This window comes from Somniosus microcephalus, unplaced genomic scaffold (assembly GCF_052327205.1).
Source record: "Somniosus microcephalus isolate GS21.2 unplaced genomic scaffold, FLI_Smic_1.0 unresolved_chr7, whole genome shotgun sequence".
Classification (NCBI taxonomy): Eukaryota; Metazoa; Chordata; class Chondrichthyes; order Squaliformes; family Somniosidae; genus Somniosus; species Somniosus microcephalus.
Genome location: NW_028225185.1, coordinates 11,503,710 through 11,518,709, shown reverse-complemented (window position 1 = coordinate 11,518,709; position 15,000 = coordinate 11,503,710). Strand labels below are relative to the sequence as shown.

Below are 15,000 nucleotides of genomic sequence, written 5' to 3'. Positions count from 1 at the left end.
GCACAGTGCTCCGAGTATGGTCTAACCAGACCAGAACTGTGCACAGTGCTCCCAGTATGGTCTAACCAGACCAGAACTGTGCACAGTACTCCGAGTGTGGTCTAACCAGACCAGTACTCCGAGTGTGGTCTAACCAGACCAGAACTGTGTACAGTGCTCCAAGTGTGGTCTAACCAGACCAGAACTGTGTACAGCGCTCAAAGTGTGGTCTAACCAGACCAGACCAGAACTGTGTACAGTGCTCCAAGTGTGGTCTAACCAGACCAGAACTGTGCACAGTGCTCCAAGTGTGGTCTAACGAGACCAGAACTGTGCACAGTGCTCCAAGTGTGGTCTAACCAGACCAGAACTGTGCACAGCGCTCCAAGTGTGGTCTAACCAGACCAGAACTGTGCACAGTACTCCGAGTGTGGTCTAACCAGACCAGAGCTGTGCACCGTGCTCCCAGTGTGGTCTAACCAGACCAGAACTGTGCACAGTGCTCCAAGTGTGGTCTAACCAGATCAGAACTGTGCACAGCGCTCCCAGTGTGGTCTAACCAGACCAGAACTGTGCACAGTGCTCCAAGTGTGGTCTAACGAGACCAGAACTGTGCACAGTGCTCCGAGTGTGGTCTAACCAGACCAGAACTGTGCACAGTGCTCCAAGTGTGGTCTAACCAGACCAGAACTGTGCACAGTGCTCCCAGTGTGGTCTAACCAGACCAGAACTATGCACAGTGCTCCAAGTGTGGTCTAACCAGACCAGAACTGTGCACAGTGCTCCGAGTGTGGTCTAACCAGACCAGAACTGTGCACAGTGCTCCAAGTGTGGTCTAACCAGACCAGAACTGTGCACAGTGCTCCCAGTGTGGTCTAACCAGACCAGAACTGTGCAGAGTGCTCCAAGTGTGGTCTAACCAGACCAGAACTGTGCACCATGCTCCAAGTGTGGTCTAACCAAGGTTCGATAGATCTTTAACGTTGGTGCTGTTATACCTGCTGTTCCAGGGCAAGTACTTTGAGATCCAGTTCAGTCGTGGTGGGGAGCCGGACGGAGGCAAAATCTCCAACTTCCTCCTGGAGAAATCCCGGGTGGTCTCACAGAATACCGGGGAGCGAAATTTCCACATCTATTACCAGGTACGGCACGGTGCCCCCTCATGCCCCCTCCTTTGCTGGGGAGCCTCGTCGCTGTCTATAAGATTCGCGCCCCCACGCCCCCTGCTCTGTCATTGTGGCCGCCGGTATAATTCTGGCACTGTCGGACCGCAGCTCCCCCCCCACCCCCAGAGGAAACGTTGAAGCGTGACGTCTGAGGCGTGACGGGAAGTGAACGTGACGCTCACAGGAAGTGCGTGTCATAAGCCAGGCTTATTGCGCCAATTACACATGGGGGGGTGGTGCTCGGGTGAAGCGAGGGGTTTGAGCTTGGCGGGGGAGGGGGGGAGCAGAATAGGCACCAGGGCAGGCACTTCTAATTCAGCCTCCATTTTAAAGTCATTTTTGGATATCGTGCTTTCATTTAAAAAAAAAAAAAAAAAAATTATTATTCATAATTAAGCAGCTAAGCAACTTGGGAAGTGGAGTTGGTAGGAGCAGAGGAGTTTCTGTGCAGTAATAGGCTGGGAGACGACACTGCAGCACCACCACTGGTGGGAGGGTGCAATTGCACCGTGACACGTTGACATAGAGAGTTCCCATTATAAATCTGGACGCAGGAAATTAGAATGGGAAATGTTCACAGGAATGTGTGTGTGTATATGTGTGTGTATATATATATATATATATTAACTGCTCGCTCTGCTGGCTGATTGGTTTAAAAACGTTGCTCATCCTGGGAGCGAGCCGTACAGAGCAGGACGATTCCATGTCCCGCCCACCACCCCCGCCCCGACTCTGATAATCGGTATGGTCTGGGCAAGAGGGGACGGGGAGGGCACTGAGGTGGGTGCTGTATATTAAGAATACACTCAGCTCCATTGAGGAATCCATTGATTCCAATTGTTTCTGGGACAACTGGAATACATTACACAAAAAACAACACGACGAATTGGCCATTCAAAATGGAGACACATGGGAAAACCACTTTGAAAAATTATACCAGAAAAACACACTAAGGCCAGAGCAACACCAAATATGCAAAAAACTGGAAAAGCTCGAAATGGCCATAAAAGATAACCAAAACCCGCTAGACTCCATAATAACAGAAAAAGAACTAGTTGAAAAACTCAAGGACCTGCGACCAGGAAAAGCTTGCGGTGCAGACGGCATACTAAGCGAGATGATTAAACACACAGACGATAAAATGAAACTGGCTATCCTAAAACTCTTCAACTTGGTTCTGAGTGTCGGTTACTTCCCTGATATCTGGAACAAAGGACTCATAACGCCCATATACAAAAGTGGGGACAAAGTCGACCCAAATAACTATCGAGGCATCTGTGTAAACAGTAACCTGGGGAAGGTATTCTGTAGTATCATAAACAAAAGACTTATAAACTTCCTTGAGGAGCACAATGTCTTGAGTAAAAGCCAAATTGGATTCCTGCCAAACTATAGAACATCAGATCATATCTTCACCCTACAGACGCTAATTGACAAACACGTTCATCAAAACAAAAGCAAAATCTACGCATGCTTTATAGATTTCCAGAAGGCTTTCGACTCCATCTGGCACGACGGTCTATTCCTGAAACTTATCGAAAGCGGGGTAGGGGGAAAAACATATGATGTAATTAAATCAATGTATACAAACAACAAATGTGCAGTTAAAATTGGAGACAAACAAACAAAATACTTCCCACAGGGGCGGGGGGTGACGCAGGGCTCGCCCATCTCACCGACACTCTTTAATATTTACATAAATGAATTGGCAAAACTACTTGAACAATCTACAGCACCCGGCCTCACCCTATATGAATCCAAGGTTAAATTCCTCCTCTACGCAGATGACCTGGTTCTGCTGTCACCAACTAAGGAGGGTCTACAGCAGAACCTGGATCTGCTGGAGTCGTTCTGCCAGACCTGGGCCCTGACAATAAATCCCCAAAAAACCAAAGTCCTTGTGTTCCAGCAAAGATCCAGACATCAGGGACCCAAAATAAATTTCACACTAGGAACAACCAAAATTGAACAAACCACTAACTACACATACTTGGGCTTAAAAATCAGTTCTACGGGAAATTTTCATCTGGCTGTGAACGAACTGAAAGAGAAAGCAAGAAGGGCTTTCTATGCCATTAAAAAATCAATCCAAATAGAAATCCCAATTAGCATGGCTCAAAATTTTCAAATCAGTAATTGAACCAATTGCACTCTATGGCAGTGAGGTGTGGGGACCGCTAACACAACAAGAATTTGCAAAATGGGACAAACACCCAATTGAGATCTTACATGCAGAATTCTGTAAAAGTATCCTCCGGACTCAAAGGAAAACCGTAAACAATGCATGCAGGGCAGAACTAGGCCAATATCCATTAATAATCACTATCCAAAAAAGAGCCACCAAATTTTGCAAACACCTAGAAATGAGCAACCCCCAATGCTATCATTACGAAGCCCTGAAATGCCAAGAGAGGACCATAAAGAAGAATACCCTCAGTCAACTAGTCCTGGGACTCAGTGAAGTAACTACTAACACTACTAACAATAACCAGCCCCAGGACAGTGACAGCGTAACACAAAGAATTCGACCCAACACAATCGTCGCTAAGCAAAAGGAAAAATATCTGTCATATTGGGCAGAAACAACAAAAACCCAAAGCAAACTCAATTGCTACTTGGCCCTAAACAGACAATACAACATGGCTGATTACCTGACCATGGTAAAGGATAGCAAACTGAGAAAAACCTTGACAATGTACAGACTTAGTGAACATAGCCTGGCGATCGAAAAAGGTAGACACAGGCAGACCCGGCTACCAAGAGAGGACAGGATATGCTCTCACTGCAGTCAGGGAGTGGTGGAGACAGAGATGCACTTCCTCACAGCTTGTAGAAAATATCAGGGCATAAGGGAGAACTTCTACCCAAAATTCACAAAAATATGCCCGGAATTCAGAAATTTGAATGACGACCAAAAACTCCCATACCTACTAGGGGAAGAGAGAAATTGTGTAACCTTAGCGGCACACTATGTTACAGCTTGCCATAAACAGAGGGACAACCACTAAATATAAGAAAAGAGTATATACAAATTATATGAATGTATATTTATACACTCAGGGATATATCTGTTTATACACTGTATGGATAGATCTGTATTTTTGTGTACAACCATGAATGTTTTCGATGCTTTGGCAACATAAGATGTAACTTGTCATGCCAATAAAGCGATTTGAATTGAATTGAATTGAATTGAATTGCTGCAATTGGCCTCTGCATCCCTGAGCTGTAAAGGGTTAGGGGAAGAAAAAAACAACTTGGGGCGCAAGGACAGGATCAGGCCGCGCCCCCCCCCCCCCTCGGAGCGATGCCCCCCACGGTCGAATAGCCATTCCGCCTCCAGGCTCGAGCGCAATGGGCGTCTCGGGTGAGCCGTACCCGCCAACGTGACTCGGTGAGGGGGCAACATTATGTGTGGCGGGGGGGGGGAGGGGTGGGGGAAGTGGCTTTTAAAAATACCTGTATGGCTCCTTTGGTAATCTGAAATCCAGGCAATTTGATTGGTGCCGATTTAACTTGTGCCTCGGCACCGCGCCGGCGCATTACCAGCCGAGCCACCAGGGGGAGGCACCATGTTCGATGGAAACGGTTAACCGAAGCCTCACATCCCTTTTCCGCCCTGTTAATTTTTCCTTTCCTCCCTCCCTCCTAGGTTCTGGAAGGGGCCTCTCGGGAGGAGCGAGAGAACCTGGGTGTCACGACTCCGGATTACTATTACTACCTCAACCAGTCCGCCACCTACAAGGTCGACGACATCAACGACAAGCGGGAGTTTGCCGAAACCATGGTGAGTCCGCGGTCTCGGGATCGGCGAGAGGGCTCCGCGATCAGCCTCCCAAACAGAGCGCAGGAACAGGAGGAGGCCGCTCAGCCCCTCCAGCCCGTCCCGCCCTTCAATCAGATCGCGGCTGATCTGTATCTTAACTTCACCTACCCGCCTTGGTTCTGTAACTCTCAATCCCCTTACACAACAAAAATCTATCGCTCTCAGTTTTGACATTTTCCATTGACCCCCCCCTAGCCTCAACAGCTTTTTGTGGGACAGAGTTCCAGATTAGGGGGGGGGAGGAGCTAAACACGATTAAAATCACTAAGGAGATGGTACTCGGTAAGATAATGGGACTTAAGGCGGATAAATCCCCTGGACCTGATGGCTTACACCCTAGGGTCTTGAGAGAAGTGGCGGTAGGGATTGCGGATGCATTGGTGGTAATTTTCCAAAACTCCCTGGATTCAGGAAAGGTCCCAGCAGATTGGAAAACTGCTAATGTAACGCCCTTATTTAAAAAGGGAGGTAGACAAAAGGCTGGAAACTATAGACCAGTTAGCCTAACATCTGCGGTTGGTAAAATGTTGGAGTCCATTATTAAGGAAGCAGTAACAGGACATTTGGATAAGCATAATTTAATCGGACAGAGTCGGCATGGTTGTATGAAGGGGAAGTCATGTTTGACAAATTTGCTCGAATTCTTTGAGGACGTAACAAACAGGGTGGATAAAGGGGAACCAGTGGATGTGGTGTATTTGGACTTCCAAAAGGCATTTGACAAGGTGCCACACAGAAGATTACTGCACAAGATAAAAAATCACGGGATTGGGGGTAATATACTGGCATGGGTGGAAGATTGGCTATCTAACAGAAAACAGAGAGTTGGGATAAATGGTTCATTCTCGGGTTGGCAATCAGTGACTAGTGGTGTTCCGCAGGGGTCAGTGCTGGGACCCCAACTCTTTACAATCTATATTAACGATTTGGTGGAGGGGACCAAGTGCAACGTATCCAAGTTTGCCGACGATACAAAGATGGGAGGGAAAGCAGTGAGTGAGGAGGACATAAAAAACCTGCCAAAGGACATAGACAGGCTAAGTGAGTGGGCAGAAATTTGGCAGATGGAATATAATGTTGGAAAGTGTGAGGTTATGCACTTTGGCAAAAAAAATCAAAGAGCAAGTTATTATCTAAATGGAGAGAAACTGCAAAGTGCTACAGTACAAAGGGATCTGGGGGTCCTGGTGCATGAAACACAGAAGGTTAGTATGCAGGTACAGCAGGCCAATGGAATCTTGGCTTTTATTGCAAGGGGGATGGAGTATAAAAACAGGGAAGTCTTGCTGCAGTTGTACAGGGTACTGGTGAGGCCACACCTGGAATACTGCGTACAGTTTTGGTTTCCATATTTAAGAAAAGATATACTTGCTCTCGAGGCAGTTCAGAGAAGGTTCACTCGGTTGATTCCGGAGATGAGGGGGTTGACTTATGAGGAAAGGTTGAGTAGGTTGGGCCTCTACTCATTGGAGTTCAGAAGAATGAGAGGCGATCTTATCGAAACATATAAGATTGTGAGGGGGCTTGATCGGGTGGATGCGGTGAGGATGTTTCCACTGATGGGTGAGACTAGAACTAGGGGGCATAATCTTAGAATAAGGGGCTGCCCTTTCAAAACTGAGACGAGGAGAAACTTCTTCACTCGGAGGGTAGTAAATCTATGGAATTTGCTACCTCAGAGAGCTGTGGAAGCTGCGACATTAAATACATTTAAAACGGAGATAGACAGTTTCCTAGCTGATAAGGGAATTAGGGGTTACGGGGAGCGGGCAGGGAAGTGGACGTGAGTCTAGGTTCGGATCAGCCATGATCCTATTGAATGGTGGAGCAGGCCCGAGGGGCCGTGTGGCCTACTCCTGCTCCTACTTCTTATGTTCTTAATGTTTATTTCCACCACCCTTTGTGTGAAGAAGTGCTTCCCGACATCACCCCTGAACGGCCTGGCTCTAATTTTAAGGTGACGCCCCCCCCTTGTTCTGGACTCCCCCCACCAGAGGAAACAGTTTCTCTCTCTCTCTACCTGATCAACTCCTTTAATCACCTTAAACACCTCGATTAGATCACCCCTTAATCTTCCATAAAAGAAAGACTCGCATTTCTCCCCCGCCTTTCACCACCTCAGGACGTCCCAAAGCACTTCACAGCCAATGAAGTACTTTTTTTGAAGTGTGGTCACTATTGTTTTGTAGGAAACGCGGCAGCCAATTTGCGCACAGCAAGCTCCCACAAACAGCACTATGATAATGACCGGATCATCTGTTTTTTAGTGATGTTGGTTGAGGGATAAATATTGGCCCCAGGACAGCGGGGAGAACTCCCCCTGCTCTTCTTCCAATAGTGGCCGTGGGATCTTTTACGTCCACCTGAGAGGGCAGACGGGGCCTCGGTTTAACGTCTCATCAGAAAGATGGCACCTCCGACAGTGCGGTGCTCCCTCAGTACCGCCCCTCCGACAGTGCGGCACTCGCTCAGTACTGCCCCTCCGACAGTGCGGCACTCGCTCAGTACTGCCCCTCCGACAGTGCGGCGCTCCCTCTGTACTGCCCCTCCGACAGTGCGGCGCTCGCTCAGTACTGCCCCTCCCACAGTGCGGCGCTCGCTCAGTACTGCCCCTCCCACAGTGCGGCGCTCCCTCAATACCTCCCCTCCGACAGTGCGGCACTCCCTCAGCACTGGCAGTGGGAGTGTCAGTCTGGATTATGGGGCTCGAGTCTCTGGAGTGGGGACTGCGAACCCGCCAACTTCTGACTCCGAGGTGAGAGAGAGAGAGAAACCCACTGAGCCCGGGCTGACATGCAGAGGCGAGGTTACGGAATGACTCCGATATTGAAGAACTGTAAGGGTTAATGTTTTACCAGGGTTGTGTATGAAGCATTTATCCATTGTGTTGCTGCTATGAAGCCTCTGGGTAATCGAGGGGACAATGGGTGTGGAATGTACTGATGCCTGCTGGACATCCTTTCATTGCAACAGCAGACACTAGCGGCAGAAGGGCGAAGGTCTCCAACGCTCTGAATTACCCACCGAGAAAAGCCACCTATCTTTCAATTTATCCTTACCGTTTCTGTTACCCTGCACTGGACACCATTGTGTGTATGTGTGTGTGTGTGTGTGTGTGTGTGTGTGTTTGTTTGTTTGTTTGTTTGTTTTTCGGGATGTGTGCATCGCTGGCAAGGCCCAGCATTTATCACCCGTCCCTAATCGCCCTCGAGAAGGTGGTGGTGAGCCGCCTTCTTGAACCGCTGCAGTCCGTGTGGTGAAGGTGCTTCCCCCGATCCTACAAAGGGCACGACCCAAGTTTTATCGGGCTTTGACAATTCAACCCAGACAACTATACAAGGAATATAAATATATATTTTTTATCCACACTTTTGGTTTTGTGACTTTTCCTTTTTTCTCTCTCCCACATGGCAACTGTCTCTCACTCTGCCAGCGCATTTCACACTTCATCTCGAGCCATTGTCTGTCTCTTTACCTGTCCTATTACCATCTCGTCTCGCCTTGACTATCTCTTCCTGTCCCTTCACCTCTCCCTGACCTTCCCATTTGTTCTTTCATCCCCTCCCCCATTTCCCAGCCCCCAAACTTGCTTTTTAATCTGTTTCATTTCCTGCCTTTTTTTCTCAGTTCTGACGAAGGGTTTCGACCTGAAACGTTAAACTCTGTTTCCCTCTCCACGGATGTTGCCCCTGGCCGGCTGAGTTTTTCCAGCGTTTTCTGTTGTTATTTCGGATTTCCAGTATCCGCAGTATTTTGCGAACTATACCAGGGATCCCTTCCCTCGGAGCTCAAGCAGGGTGTGGTTTGCAAAAAGGCACGTTCACGACCAGCTCCCCCGGTTTGTAGAAGACCGTTAAAGGGGTCCGAGGCCGGGACTCGAGAGCGAGGTCAAGGCCCAGGAGTGGCGCAGCGGGGTCGGGGCCCAGGGAAGGTGCGGCACGGGCCAACAGCGGGGTCGGGAGGACCACGATGCATCCTGTGAAACCCAGCAGAGACGACCCGTGGGAAGGAGGGAGGAGGACAGTAGGAGTATGTTTGTGTGTGTGTGTGTGCGCTAGGCCGATGTAGCAGAGCCTGGTCTCCAATCGTCTTGGATCCCCTTGCCGTTGGACCAAGACCTTGCTCTGTCAAGCCCGTGTGGTAGCTGGCGTGCAACGGCCACCCCACGTTAAAAGAATTCACGCACGGGCATCTTCCACCCTTTTAAAATGAAGTTCGGGACCTGGAACGTCAGGACCCTCACGGACAACCCCAACAGCGACAGAGACTGTATGTCCCGCATTGGACTCGTCAGTCACCTGAGAACTCATTTTTAATGCAGAAGCAAGTCATCCTCGGTTCCGAGGGACTGCCTAAGAACCCCAGCTAGTCACAATATATATAAATGATCTAGACAAGGGAACTAGATGTAATATCTCCAGGTTTGCAGCCGACACAAAGCTGGGTGGGCGTGTGTGCTGTGAGGAGGATGCCGAGAAACTCCAGGATGATTTGGACAGGTTGGGTGATTGGGCAGAAGCATGGCAGATGCAGTATAACGTGGATAAATGTGAGGTTATCCACTTTGGTGGCAAAAACAGGAAGACAGTTTATTATCTGAACAGCAATAGATTGGGAGAAAGGGGAAGTGCAACGAGACCTGGGTGTCCTTGTGCACCAGTCGCTGAAGGTAAGCACGCAGGTGCAGCAGGCGGTTAAGAAGGCAAATGATCTGTTGGCCTTCGTAGCGAGAGGGTTCGAGTACAAGAACAAGGATGTCTTGCTGCAGTTGTACAGGGCCTTGGTGAGACCACACCTTGAGTATTGTGTGCAGTTTTGGTCGCCTTACCTGAGGAAGGATGTTCTTGCCATGGAGGGAGTGCAGCGAAGATTTACCAGACTGATACCTGGGATGGCAGGAATGACATATGAGGAGAGATTGGGTCGATTGGGCTTATACTCGCTGGAATTTAGAAGAATGAGAGGGGATCTCATTGAAACGTATAAAATTCTAACAGGACTGGACAGACTAGATGCAGGAAGGATGTTCCCGATGGCGGGGGAGTCCAGAACCAGGGGTCACAGTCTAAGGATAAGGGGTAAGCCATTTAGGACTGAGATGAGGAGGAATTTCTTCACCCAGAGAGTGGTGAACCTGTGGAATTCTCTACCACAGAAGGCAGTTGAAGCCAATTCATTAAATATATTCAAGAAGGAGTTGGATATATTTCTTAAGACTAAAGGGGTCAAGGGATATGGGGAGAAGGCAGGGACAGGGTACTGAATTTGGATGATCAGCCATGATCGCATTGAATGGCGGAGCAGGCTCGAGGGGCCGAATGGCCGACTCCTGCTCCTATCTTCTATGTTTCTATGTAAGAGAAGAAGTTGCTCCCACAGTGCTGTTAGGGAGGGAGTTCCAGGATTTTGACCCAGCCACGATGAAGGAACGGCCCGATATATTTCCAAGTCAGGATGGTGTGTGTGACTCGGAGGGGAACTTGGAGGCGGTGGTGTTCCCACACGCCTGCTGCCCTTGTCCTTCTAGGTGGAAGAGGTGGCGGGTTTGGGAGGTGCTGCCGAAGAAGCCTTGGCGAGTTGCTGCAGTGCATCTTGTAGATGGTGCACACTGCAGCCACGGTGCGCCGGTGGTGGAGGGAGTGAATGTTTAAGCTGTGCGTGCGTGTGTGCCTGTGGTCGTTAGTCCCCCCTGGGGGCTCTTGAGATGGCCTCAGCGCGTTATTGTTTGTGGGATCTTGCTGTGCACAAAATGGATCTTTCCAGCGGTTTCCTGGAGACACGATGAGGTGCTTTATCAACGCCTGGCTGCTCTTCCAAACTGAAAGATGCGCTGATGGGGTGAGATGAAGAGGGGTGGGAGGAGGCTGGTGTGGAGCATAGACACCGGCATGGGCCGATTGGCCTCTTTCTGTGGCACGGTGGCATAGTGGTTAGCACTGTTGCCTCACAGCGCCAGAGACCCGGGTTCGAATCCGGCCTCGGGTGACTGTCTGTGTGGAGTTTGCACATTCTCCCCGTGTTTGCGTGGGTTTCCTCCGGGTGCTCCGGTTTCCTCCCACAGTCCAAAGATGTGCGGGTTAGGTTGATTGGCTATGATAAAAAATTGACCCTTAGTGTGAGGGGGATTAAATACGTGGGGTTACGGGGATCGGGTGGGATATGTGTCGGAGCAGGCTCGATGGGCCGAAATGGCCTCTATCTGCACTGTGGGGTTTCTGTGATTCTGTGCTGTGTACTCCGATGGCGTTGTGTGAGACGGGCTGGAGGGACCGGTGGGTCTTTTCCTCTCCGCGCGTTGCTGGCCTACGCTAAAATGTCGGCCCCCTCTCTCTCTCTCTTTCACCCCGCAGAGCGCCATGGCTGTGATCGGCCTCTCCCCGGACGAACAGACCAGCGTTGTGCAGATCGTGGCGGGAATTCTTCACGTCGGCAACATCGCTTTCCGAGAGCAGGGGAACTACGCAGTGGTGGAGAGCGAAGACTGTGAGTGGCCGCCCGCTGTGGCACCGCGCGTGCCCGAGGGGCTCGCGGGCTGGAGGGAGAGGCCTAGTTGGCAGGGCTGGAGGGAGAGGCCCAGTTGGCAGGGCTGGAGCGAGAGGCCCAGTTGGCAGGGCTGGAGGGAGAGGCCCAGTTGGCAGGGCTGGAGCGAGAGGCCCAGTTGGCAGGGCTGGAGGGAGAGGCCCAGTTGGCAGGGCTGGAGGGCGAGGCCTAGTTGGCAGGGCTGGAGGGAGAGGCCTAGTTGGCAGGGCTGGAGGGAGAGGCCCAGTTGGCAGGGCTGGAGGGAGAGGCCTAGTTGGCAGGGCTGGAGGGAGAGGCCCAGTTGGCAGGGCTGGAGGGAGAGGCCTAGTTGGCAGGGCTGGAGGGAGAGGCCTAGTTGGCAGGGCTGGAGGGAGAGGCCCAGTTGGCAGGGCTGGAGCGAGAGGCCCAGTTGGCAGGGCTGGAGGCAGAGGCCTAGTTGGCAGGGCTGGAGCGAGAGGCCCAGTTGGCAGGGCTGGAGGGAGAGGCCCAGTTGGCAGGGCTGGAGGGCGAGGCCTAGTTGGCAGGGCTGGAGGGAGAGGCCCAGTTGGCAGGGCTGGAGGGCAAGGCCCAGTTGGCAGGGCTGGAGCGAGAGGCCCAGTTGGCAGGGCTGGAGGGCGAGGCCCAGTTGGCAGGGCTGGAGGGCGAGGCCCAGTTGGCAGGGCTGGAGCGAGAGGCCCAGTTGGCAGGGCTGGAGGGAGAGGCCCAGTTGGCAGGGCTGGAGGGAGAGGCCCAGTTGGCAGGGCTGGAGGGAGAGGCCCAGTTGGCAGGGCTGGAGGGAGAGGCCTCGTTGGCAGGGCTTGAGGGAGAGGCCCAGTTGGCAGGGCTGGAGGGAGAGGCCTCGTTGGCAGGGCTGGAGGGCGAGGCCCAGTTGGCAGGGCTGGAGGGAGAGGCCCAGTTGGCAGGGCTGGAGGGCGAGGCCTAGTTGGCAGGGCTGGAGGGAGAGGCCTAGTTGGCAGGGCTGGAGGGCAAGGCCCAGTTGGCAAGGCTGGAGGGAGCGGCCTAGTTGGCAGGGCTGGAGGCAGAGGCCCAGTTGGCAGGGCTGGAGGGAGGGGCCTAGTTGGCAGGGCTGGAGCGAGAGGCCCAGTTGGCAGGGCTGGAGGGAGAGGCCCAGTTGGCAGGGCTGGAGCGAGAGGCCCAGTTGGCAGGGCTGGAGGGAGAGGCCCAGTTGGCAGGGCTGGAGGGCGAGGCCTAGTTGGCAGGGCTGGAGGGAGAGGCCCAGTTGGCAGGGCTGGAGCGAGAGGCCCAGTTGGCAGGGCTGGAGGGCAAGGCCCAGTTGGCAGGGCTGGAGCGAGAGGCCCAGTTGGCAGGGCTGGAGGGCGAGGCCCAGTTGGCAGGGCTGGAGGGCGAGGCCCAGTTGGCAGGGCTGGAGCGAGAGGCCCAGTTGGCAGGGCTGGAGGGAGAGGCCCAGTTGGCAGGGCTGGAGGGAGAGGCCCAGTTGGCAGGGCTGGAGGGAGAGGCCCAGTTGGCAGGGCTGGAGGGAGAGGCCTCGTTGGCAGGGCTTGAGGGAGAGGCCCAGTTGGCAGGGCTGGAGGGAGAGGCCTCGTTGGCAGGGCTGGAGGGCGAGGCCCAGTTGGCAGGGCTGGAGGGAGAGGCCCAGTTGGCAGGGCTGGAGGGCGAGGCCGAGTTGGCAGGGCTGGAGGGAGAGGCCTATTTGGCAGGGCTGGATGGGTCGGTGAGACAGCAGATCCAGCTGCTCGCTGTGCCAACATAACCCTCCCTGCTCCCTGGGGAGAGGCGGGAAAGTGTGGAGCCTCCCACGGTATTGGGTCTCCCCAGTCCCCTCTCGTAGCCCAAGGGAGCCCAGGGTGACTGCAGTGAGATCTGCTGTCCGAGCCCGGAGCACGGGGGCATGCCTGGTGGGGTGGGGGGTGCATTCCTGATCTGTGGGGCTCAGTACCCGGTCCAGGCGGAGCACTTACCAGGGAGCCCACTGTGGACAACTTTTAACACAAACAAGGTGACCTGGTCCGTGAGTTGCCTGACCTCCAGGAAGGGTCTCAAGCGATGATGGATTAATCTCCTGCATCTGCTGGGGACAACCCGGGGAGAAACATCACAAAAATAATGGTGTGTATTTGTCTTCTAGTTACATGGGAGTTGGAGGGAGGGGTAATTCAGGCTGTTTGACCAGGTGGGGTGGTTGGTCATGTGAAGAAACCTCCTGCAATACTTCCCACCAGCATCGGGAACCTGAGTGTTGGTTGGAATTGGCCATTAGCTTCTCTCTCTCTCTCTCTCCTGTCAGTCCTTGCGTTCCCAGCCTACCTGCTGGGGATCGACCAGGGGCGGCTGAAGGAGAAACTGACCAGCCGGACGATGGACAGCAAGTGGGGCGGCAAGTCGGAGACCATCGACGTGACCCTGAACGTGGAGCAGGCAAACTTCACGCGAGACGCCCTCTCCAAGGCCCTGTACGCCAGGCTCTTCGACTACCTCGTGGACGTGAGTGAGAATAACCAAGGGGGGGGGGAGGTTTGAGGTGGGTGGAGGAGCGCTGCGTAAACGGCGATGAATTCGGAAGTTAGGAGTTGAGAATTTTCCTCAACCCAAACGATTAGTGGGTCGCACTCTCGCCTCTGAGTCAGAAGCTCGCGGGTTCGAGTCCCGCTCCAGAGATTTGAGCACATGATCCAGGCCGACACTCCCAGTGCCAGTACTGAGGGAGCGCCGCACTGTCGGAGGGGCAGTACTGAGGGAGCGCCGCACTGTCGGGGGGCAGTACTGAGGGAGCGCCGCACTGTCGGAGGGGCAGTACTGAGGGAGCGCCGCACTGTCGGAGGGGCGGTACTGAGGGAGCGCCGCACTGTCGGAGGGGCGGTACTGAGGGAGCGCCGCACTGTCGGAGGGGCGGTACTGAGGGAGCGTCGCACTGTCGGAGGGGCAGTACTGAGGGAGCGCCGCACTGTCGGAGGGGCAGTACTGAGGGAGCGCCGCACTGTCGGAGGGGCAGTACTGAGGGAGCGCCGCACTGTCGGAGGGGCGGTACTGAGCGAGTGCCGCACTGTCGGAGGGGCAGTACTGAGGGAGCGCCGCACTGTCGGAGGTGCCGTCTTTCGGATGAGACGTTAAACCGAGGCCCCGTCTGCCCTCTCAGGTGGACGTAAAAGATCCCACGGCCACTATTGGAAGAAGAGCAGGAGGAGTTCTCCCCGGTGTCCTGGGGCCAATATTTATCCTCAACCAACATCACTAAAACAGATGACCCGGTCATTATCACATTGCTGTTAGTGGGAGCTTGCTGTGCGCAATTTGTCTGCTGCGTTTCCCACATTACAACAGTGATCACACTTCAAAAAGTACTTCATTGGCTGTAAAGCGCTTTGGGACGTCCGGATCCACGCCACTGGACAGTCAGTGACCGTGGGCGGAACCAGGGCCTAGAATATGCAGGGATTCTGGTCAGGGCTGCAGAGGCCAAAGGGCAGTCATCGATATAAATGACTCTTTGGCTTATTTTCTTTTCAGGCCATTAATAAAGCAATCCAAAAGGACTACGAAGAGTTCAACATT

The 15,000-nt window shown here is 53.0% G+C and overlaps 1 protein-coding gene across 1 annotated transcript in view; it reads left to right on the top strand.

The window, feature by feature from the left end:
* Positions 1-15,000, top strand: part of LOC147086534 (unconventional myosin-Ie-like) — a 72,231-nt gene that overhangs the window by 41,107 nt on the left and 16,124 nt on the right. Inside the window, exons 7-11 of the mRNA XM_085978267.1 lie at positions 990-1,121; positions 4,798-4,932; positions 11,322-11,454; positions 13,736-13,932; positions 14,956-15,000. The exon at positions 14,956-15,000 is cut by the window's right edge and continues 36 nt beyond it. Of these exons, the coding sequence (XP_085834393.1) occupies positions 990-1,121; positions 4,798-4,932; positions 11,322-11,454; positions 13,736-13,932; positions 14,956-15,000 (642 nt within the window). The remainder of the gene's footprint in view (positions 1-989; positions 1,122-4,797; positions 4,933-11,321; positions 11,455-13,735; positions 13,933-14,955) is intronic.